Source organism: Rousettus aegyptiacus, unplaced genomic scaffold, assembly GCF_014176215.1.
Source record: "Rousettus aegyptiacus isolate mRouAeg1 unplaced genomic scaffold, mRouAeg1.p scaffold_m13_p_16, whole genome shotgun sequence".
Taxonomy (NCBI): Eukaryota; Metazoa; Chordata; class Mammalia; order Chiroptera; family Pteropodidae; genus Rousettus; species Rousettus aegyptiacus.
In genome coordinates, this window is record NW_023416291.1 from 48,642,021 (window position 1) to 48,651,367 (window position 9,347).

At 38.8% G+C, this 9,347-nt stretch overlaps 1 protein-coding gene across 5 annotated transcripts in view; it reads left to right on the forward strand.

Moving 5' to 3' along the window:
- Positions 1-9,146, forward strand: part of NPY1R (neuropeptide Y receptor Y1) — a 20,436-nt gene extending 11,290 nt beyond the window's left edge. For 4 of the 5 annotated variants that reach the window (XM_016154577.2, XM_016154573.2, XM_016154574.2 and 1 more), the window contains exons 2-3: positions 4,967-5,816; positions 5,930-9,146. In XM_016154577.2, the coding sequence (XP_016010063.1) occupies positions 5,118-5,816; positions 5,930-6,382 (1,152 nt within the window). In that variant the 5' untranslated portion in view covers positions 4,967-5,117 and the 3' untranslated portion in view covers positions 6,383-9,146. Of the gene's footprint in view, positions 1-65; positions 5,817-5,929 lie in introns of those variants that run through there. The other variant, XM_016154576.2, reaches the window with a different exon arrangement.
- The last annotated feature ends 201 nt before the right edge of the window (positions 9,147-9,347 follow it).

Here is a 9,347-nt window from a genome sequence, read left to right on the forward strand (position 1 = left end):
TCTCCCTTCTTTCTCGATTTCCCGGAGCTGGTGCTGGGGCGGGGAGCGGGTGGAGGCCGGGGCTCCGCCCGGGGGCCGTGGACCCCAGTGCAGGCGTGGCCCCCCGGGGACGCTTGTGGGTGGGTCCCGGCGACTGGGCTGGGATGGAGCCGCGTTCGCCTATGGTGGGTCCCCACCGTCTGTCGCTGCGCCCTGGTCGACACTCTGACCCCCGTCCTGTTGTCGAGTTTTAACCGTGGAACTCTGTAGCTCCTTTTAGAAGTGTCGTCGGAGCCAGGCTGGCTTGGGAGACTGGGCATGGACCGGAGGTGGAGGTGACTGGAGTGTTCCGTGGGTCCCCAAGTAGACTGGGCAGAGGCAGCAGCATTTGAGGGACCGATGTTGGGCCAGAGGGAACCGGCCGAATCTGGGCTCTGCTTGATTCTTTTTAGTTGGTTTGGATGTTTTCTGTTTTGCCAGTCTCATCTTCATAGGTAGTAGAGTCAGTCATTCCCTGATAGATGAGTGGCAATCGTGTGTGCGGGAGGGGGCGTCAGGAATGAGGAAAATTTGGGGCAATTCACCTAATTCCACAGTAAAGGGGGGCGCCTAAGCTTGCAGCACAGGAAAAACCTAGGGGATGGGGGAGAGCAGGAGTGTAATTAGACATTCCACCCCTCCTCCCTTTAAAAAAAAAAAAAAAAAGCCCTCAGAGTTGCCACCGCCACCTGCATCCTAGAAGAAACCATAACTTTTTAGGTGACCTAGAGGCAGGGGTAAGTGCAGGGCTTGCCTGTCTCTCTCTGTGAACAGGGAAACGGCAGCTGTCAGTCCCAAGACTCCAGGCTGCTTTCCTGGTGAAGCAAGACGGCAGAAAGCTATCCAGCCCAGTTCCCCGCCCGTCACTAAAGACCCAGTGCCTTTCCGTGGGTCGCTGGGGCTTCGTTAGTCTTCCTTAGTGCTTTAGGGCAGCCGTCTGTTGAGCAAGCCCTCCCCAGGGAGGAAGGAACAGAGACTTATGTAATTCATGGGAGATAAACTCGCAGTAACTTTGGGAGGCTGCAGGTAACAAGGCTGGCATTTCTTTTCCAAAGCAAAGGAGGTGAACAGCTAACTAATGCTGAGTATATGGAAAAATTTATCTGCAGCAGATATGACCAGAGAGCTGTATTTTCAGGTAGTCACTAACAGCACGAAGAACAGCTAGCGGCGAAAGGCCAGTGTTCTGACCAGAAAGGAGAAATTTCCATTTATTTGGAAAGGGGTTAATCTGACAACTGGTGATGTCTGCGGTGTCTCTGTTTTGTCTGTAAATGCACATGACAGCTATCGTGAGATTTAATAATCTTTAATTTTAGCAGTATCTGTAGTTACATACCTTATTTTAGAAATATATATTAGAATAGCAAATATCGAGTTATTTTCTTTTGCAAAGATAATGTATATAAATTCTCTCCGAGTATTGTTATTTTCTGAAAATCACCCTTTCCTAAATTATACTAAGGCAGGCTTAAAATATACATTTTATCCAATGGGGAACTGTTTTACCCAAACGAAATGACTACTCAACATGCATTTAGCAAAGGAGGCTAGCAAATACTTTTTAAAAATAGTTTACATTTTCTCTATAGCTAACTTCTTAACTGCTATTCCTCATAGGAAATGCCAATCAAATATAATTTCAAAGGTATCAGAGTAGAGTTTCAGTGTACTTACCTAAATTCATCTGCAAGAGAGCTGTCTTTGTAACCCATAATTGTAATAATTTAAGAAATATTTGCATTAATTCCCATACATGATGAATTTTGTCAAAGTCAGTCACGGATGGACAACTCCTAGTCTTCTTCCTTTGCACTGCAAACACCTCGGTCTGCACCTTCATCATCTCTCACCTGGATCAATGCCCTAGTCTCTTAGTGAATCTCCCTACGTCTCTCTTCTGTCTTAAGTCTCTTGAAAACAGCAGCCAGAACAATCATTTTAAAACAAGTTCTATAACTTCACCTTTTTACCGAGGACTCTCCAGTGACTCCTCATCTTTCTCAGGGGAAAATGTCAAAGATTGTCCCCTGGAATGGGGGGCCCTGACACGGTCTGTTCCTCCCCCGTTTACCTTTCCCAATGAATTTCATACTAGTCTCTCCTGTATTTATTCAACTTCTCACTGCTGTTGAGCACCCCAGGTACACTGCAGCCTTAAGAGTTTATACTCTTTCCAAATGGGTTGCAATCCCTGAGATCTCGCATGGCTTCCTTGCTCAGCACTGTCAAGTTTTAATGCACATGCCTTCCCTGTTACCCAGGAATAAATTGCAACTACCAACAATCATAGTTTCTTTTACTTGCTTTAATTTTCTCCATAGCATTTACTATAATCAGCACACTGTTTTTATTACTATTATTATTATTATTATTATTATTATTTTGTCTTTCTCTGCCCACAAGACTAGAAACTCAATGAAAATGTCACTTCTGTCTCCACTCAAACCAAGTCTGACACCAAATAAGTGTTCAATAAATACTTATTGGATGAATAAATTTTCTTTCAGAAACAATTTCTCTTTTTAACACCAGGTGGAACGTTTTTCCTGTATACCTGACCCAATAAACCGACTATTGTAATTAGCATGTATTTGGCCTGTAAAAGGGCTAGGATAGGTTTAGCTATTGATGTTAAGATTAACTCAAGAAAGAACTTGCTGTTCTACCCACACATTGACCATATCAGTCAACACATTTGGATTCTAAATCTAATATTTGCAAGGTATTAACCATGAGGTGTACGCAGCACCTACCTTAAAGAGGTTACATGTTAATTGAGAGGAGCCAATTAAGGATTCATGAAACTAAATGATGCTTTGAAAGAGAGGTAGAATTTGGATCATGATGAGACAGAACGCCCAGCAAGGAATGGCAAGGACAAAGATGCAGAGGCGGAAACAAGCCAGGCACGCTTGGTGGACGGTGAAGAGACCGACCTGCCTGGAACAGAGCATTCACAATGGGGTTATTAGAGCAAGGGCGAAGAGCAGAAGAGAGGCATAATGTAGAGCTCTTCAAGCATCAGGCTGAGGAACGTACTCAGCGGTCCACACCTCCTGGGTCACATCTGGGTACTTACTCTCCCTGGTGGCACTTGGTGACAGGGAGCCAGGAGAAGTCATGGGATAAAGATGTGTTTTCCTATCAAGCTATTTTTACTTGAAACAGTGAAGGGAAACTCACAATTAACTAATAAGCGATGTTAAATATGTTGATAACAACCCGAATATGAAGTATGATGCAAAGTTTTCTTGAAATCTTAAGTGAGAAATTTCCGAAGAATGTTTAGATTATTACTTGCTTCTTCAAGGTTTATTCCCAGACACTAAGAGACAGAAATCGTTCTCTCTGCCTTTGGTATTCCTGAGAGAAAAAGTGTGATTACCATGTAAGTTTAGGAATCATTACAGTTATAGGTTTTCGCCCAGAGGAGGGGAGAACCATATTTCTAGCAATATTCTCATTTGAAATCATTCCACTACCATTTCTCATCTTAATACTTTCATTCTCACTTAATATTAGCAACGTTTATTTTTATTCTTCTTCAGTTTTATAAATCCAAGTTGTGGTTTTATAATAAAAAAAATTACTCCATATTCTAGAAAGCAGAAACAGTCAAGGGAAGGTTCATTAGGGGCACCACTTAAAAGGCAAACATGTTGTTGGTTCATTAAATGTCTGATCTCCTTTTCAATAGAAGCAAATCTGCATGATTTTCTTTATTGTTCTCACATAAGAAAGAAGTAAACCCAATTCACTTTCATAACTCAGGCACGATGACCTGGTAATTAACATAAGAAATCTCATTTCATATATTTACCTAGTAATCTAGGGTAAATCAGAGATTTTTAAAAAGGAGTTTTTAATCTTACAAAACGAATTTATTGCTAAGCAAAGAGCATTTATATCAGAAAAATGCTGTGGAAGATTAAAATTATGACTAAAATTAGATCTCTGTATTGTAAGTATGTACATTCTAAAGGGGAGGGAGTATTTACACGAAAAGAACCGTAGAAATCCTTTGAAAGCTTGCCTTACTAATAAAATCATAGACTCTTACTTGGGAAGAACAGAACTATCCAATTGAATCTTCTACACAATCCTCCAATGTCTTACATGCAGCAGGAATAAACTTCCGTGTGTGAACACTAGCTAGAGTCGAAGGCAATTCATTTCATTTGATTAAAACTTTGTTGCTCATAATGATGTGAAATTTGTTTGGGTTTGGTTTTTTAATATAACATACTTCCTTCGGTTCTACTTCTAACTTGTATATTTAGACATACTATTCTAAGCCCAGTTCCTTATGCCACAAGCGACCCATTCAAATATGAGAAGGCCTCTGTGTCATTCCTAGTAAGTCTTTTCTGGATTAAACATCTGTTCCTTCAACAGTCTTTCATATGACAAAGTTTTCTGATGTTTCACTGTATTAATCATCTCCTTTAGACTATACCTGTTAACTAACGTCTGCCTTAAAGAGTAATTCAGTGTATGGCAGAGCTATTAGTACGACTTGACCTGCGTGAATTCTTTTATTTCTAGTAAGAGGAAGAATTAGGTCAATTTTTTTTTGTTTTTCTTTGCTTGTTTCATTTGTTTTTCTTATGTTTTGAGCTGTGCATTACGTTTTTTGTTATACATTCATATTCTTACAGTGTTGAGGAACGTGCTGATACTACTGTTTATATAAGATGTTGAGCATTACTAATTTACAGGCTACTATGTTTTGCTGAAACAACGTATAGGCAAGTCCAATGAAAATAGTGTGAGATTTTTTTTCAAAGTGTTGGCACTGTTTCTGCTATTTTAAAAAGATGTTTATACAGATTTCATTTCGTTTATTTATTTCGGTGTCTTCATTTTAGGTAGTACTATCAGTCAGAATTTGTTTTGACTGCCCTCAATAAAATTAGTAATACAATCAGTCGTTTTCTCTCTACAGATTGTTCAGTTCAAGGGAATGAAGAATTCAGGATGATTCTGATAAGTGGATTCCAATATGGGGAATGAGAATAAGCTGAACATTTGACCTGCTTCGAAGGAACATACTGTCCATTTCTCTAAAGTAATCTATAACAACCAAACCAATCGAAATGAATTCAACAGTATTTTCCCAGGTCGAAAATCATTCAATCTACTATAACTTTTCAAAGAAGAATTCCCAGTTTTTGGCTTTCGAAGATGATGATTGTCATCTGCCCTTGGCCATGATATTTACATTAGCTTTAGCTTACGGAGCCGTGATAATTCTTGGGGTCACTGGAAACCTGGCCTTGATCATAATCATCTTGAAACAAAAGGAGATGAGAAACGTCACCAACATCCTGATCGTGAACCTTTCCTTCTCAGACCTGCTCGTCGCCATTATGTGTCTCCCCTTCACATTCGTCTACACTTTAATGGACCACTGGGTTTTTGGCGAGGCGATGTGCAAGTTGAATCCTTTCGTGCAATGTGTTTCGATCACCGTGTCCATTTTCTCTCTGGTTCTCATTGCTGTGGAAAGACATCAGCTGATAATCAACCCACGAGGGTGGAGGCCAAATAATAGACACGCTTACGTAGGGATTGCTGTCATCTGGGCCCTTGCGGTAGTTTCTTCTCTACCCTTCCTGATCTACCAAGTCTTGACCGATGAACCGTTCCAAAACGTTACGCTTGACGCATACAAGGACAAGTACGTGTGCTTTGATAAATTCCCGTCAGATTCTCACAGGTTGTCTTACACCACTCTCCTCTTGGCGCTGCAGTATTTCGGCCCGCTCTGTTTTATCTTTATTTGTTACTTCAAGGTAAGAAAACGTTTTTTCCCCACTTACCGTTTCCATTTTGATCTTCTTTCCCAAGAATGTCTTCTTAACTGAATGGTTCCACTCGAACTCATTTTTTTCTCTTTCCTCTATAGATCTATATACGCTTGAAAAGGAGAAACAACATGATGGACAAGATAAGAGACAGTAAATACAGGTCCAGTGAAACCAAACGGATCAACATTATGCTGCTGTCCATCGTGGTGGCGTTCGCAGTCTGCTGGCTGCCCCTCACCATCTTCAACACCGTATTCGATTGGAACCATCAGATCATTGCCACGTGCAACCATAACCTGTTATTCCTGCTCTGCCACCTCACGGCGATGATATCCACCTGCGTCAATCCCATATTTTACGGATTCCTGAACAAAAATTTCCAGAGAGACTTGCAGTTCTTCTTCAACTTCTGCGATTTCCGGTCTCGGGATGACGACTATGAAACAATAGCCATGTCCACCATGCACACGGATGTCTCTAAGACGTCTTTGAAGCAAGCAAGCCCAGTCGCATTTAAAAAGATCAACAACAATGACAATGAAAAGATCTGAAACTGCTGTAGTGTGCGAGTTCGTCTGACATCTGTTTCAAAAGAGGCGCAACCTGCAGCGTATTTTCATTACCTACTCAACCAAGGAATGGGGTTGAAATCATTGAGGAAAAACCAGGATTTTCTTGTCTTGCTTTCTACTGCTTTTGTTGTAGCTGTCAAAATTACATTTGGACCCAAAATGTACGGACTTCGCAATCTTCTGGCCATAGTTTTGACCAGACGTTCTTGAAGTGCTTTTTGTAAACTTATGCATATGTTGTATTTATTGGAACGAACTTTTTTTAAAGTAATACTATTAACTGACTTTAGAAGGACTACACCTGATACTCTTACTAGATTGGGCCATCCTGATTAGATTAGATTAGATTGTCACTAGATCGGGCGATCTTGGTGTGACAATAGGCATCATTTTGGTCCATTACAGAGGTGACGGCATGCAAAAGCAGCAATCGGGATGTGAAGGTAAAAGAGAGTCTGTGTCTTGCAAACATACAGACTAAAGTCATTCCGGAGTGATCTTCATTTTTTTAATTATAAGACAGGATTTATTTTGCTCCTAATTGATTATCGCTTAAGATAAAAATGCATTCAAAAGTAACTTCACAGCTCTGAATATCATGGGGAATTGAGCCACCCACAAGAATTAAGTGAGAAAGCAGTTCCTTAACTTTAAAACCATCTTGGTACTGGACAACCAAAGGATTTCAGAGTAATCAGCTTAGCGATTAAATTAATACTGCAGATAGTTGGATTATATTTATTTGGGTTGATGGTCAAGAGGCTTTCCATTCTTCACATACTGTTCAGTGTTTGTCAAGCTTTCTAGCATAAATACACACGTAATCCAAACAGCATTTCCAGCTTACAGTCTATAAAAAACACACAGTATATTTTTCATACATCAGTGCCTATATAGTAACATTTTAAATTTTCAATGTCTGTCTTTCAAAGGAGGACACCGAGGTACAAGATTAAAAGAACGTTTACCCTGGCTAGCAGGCATAAATACCTGAAAACTGGGAACGCTTCGTATAGTCCATGTTAATTTGTATAAATTGTGTGCCTTGTGGAGTCTTATAAATAATGCACTATATTGAGTGCTGAGTAGTTGCGTCATTTTAATACTCTTAATTTCATGTATCCTGTAATCATGATTGAGCCCCAGAAACATTTGGAGAAAAGATATTTTAAAGAACAAGACATATCTTTGATGTATTGTACACACAAAGTATTAAATGTATTTGATTTTAGAAGAGTAGACATTTTCTTTTTAAAAATTCTGTTTGCTTTTTTTGAGGTCTCTTGTATCTCTTCAGTTTTATTTTCTTCCTCTTTTTCTCTCTTTCTTTCTTTCTTTCTTTCTTTCTTTCTTTCTTTCTTTCGGGCATGTGTGTGTGGTTTCATATCTTCCCTCCTATGACGTTCCCACATCAACCTGTATCTGCTTGCTAATAAAACATTTTTTATAGTGGTATTACTGTTGATGGCCCAATCTCCCTTCTTTATTTCTTGAAGTTTCTTGAAGGCAGGGACTGTGTCCTCAGTGCATTTAGCACAGTGCCAAGAACCTAGAAGTTTAAAACAAAATATTTCTAAAACAAATGAATTAATAATAACCCAATTTCCTTCATTCTCATTTATGATCGAATTGACTTACATCCTGAAATTTCCTTGGCCTCTCCTCCTCATATGTCCATCTTTACCAAGAAGGTGTTTTTTACTATGATATTTTCCCTTCTAAACTAAGCAAAAAGGACTTGTAGATTTTATAAACTCGCACGATTAGTCTTATGAGTCAAACAAGTATAAGGATTTTTTACATTGAATGTTAATATGAATTCAAATTATAGCCTAAGAATGCCTTTTAGTTGTATTGAATAAGAAAAAATATTCTGAAACCAACTTTTAATGTATATTGGAAAATATCATCATCTTTTCTTACCCAAACCTGGCAATTTAAACTATTTGATGTCTTTATGTTTTGGAGGACGATGGGAAATTTCGTCTTTCTCTCCTTAGGTGCTATGGAAACAAATTGCTCCTTGAGACCAGGCTTAATAGGCAGGTGCTTCCTTGTCAACACTTTTACTAAGATGGCCATTTCTAGGATTTTCATTCTGCTGTGCAGGCTGCTGGTTCCTTTGCTTTACAGAAATAATGAACCGAATATCAAATTCTTCTCTTTTATCCAAAAATGTTGATGAACTAACAGTAAAGTCTGGGGGTCAAGGCAGATCCAGTATCATTCAAGAAGAAAAAAATGTCCATGTTAAATACAAACTATAAAACCATTGGGTTTTCTTAAATCCAAGAACAACATAATTATTGGCTTACTATAAGAACATAGTTACGGTGTAGCTTATATAAATTTAGGATAAAATGATAATAGTCAGGATTTTTAAACAGTATGTGCTAAGTACTGTGTCAAATACTTAAGTACCTGTGAGGATGTGTAACTAATATGGCCACTTTACGTAAGAGGAAACTGAAGCTCAAGTTGAAAAATTTGAGTAACGCACTGAGTAACAAATAGAGCAGAAATCAAACCCAGGTCTGTCCAGTGCTAGTAAACTAATCAAGGAGCGGAACCCGAGATAGAATTTTAGAAAACAATTTTTTCCTTTCTTTACGAGTTACATTATTAGGGTATAACATATACTATTCACCTTTCCGATTGTAGCTGCTACAAGAAATGGAGTGAAAAATAAAAGTTGAGAGAAAATGGCCATTATGATTATTTTCATCCAAAATTTCATTTTGAATTAGAGTATACTTAAAAATAAAATGTGATTATTCATATTAACTTTATTTATTTACTGTTAACTGGATATTCTCTTCCCTTCTTCTATTCCGCAAATTTCCAAGGAAATATAAATGCATATTGTACTATAACTTCAAAATTTGACACTCAAATAAATGGATATTTTCCTAATGAAAGTGTTTCCCCAGCTACAGTAAAAGTG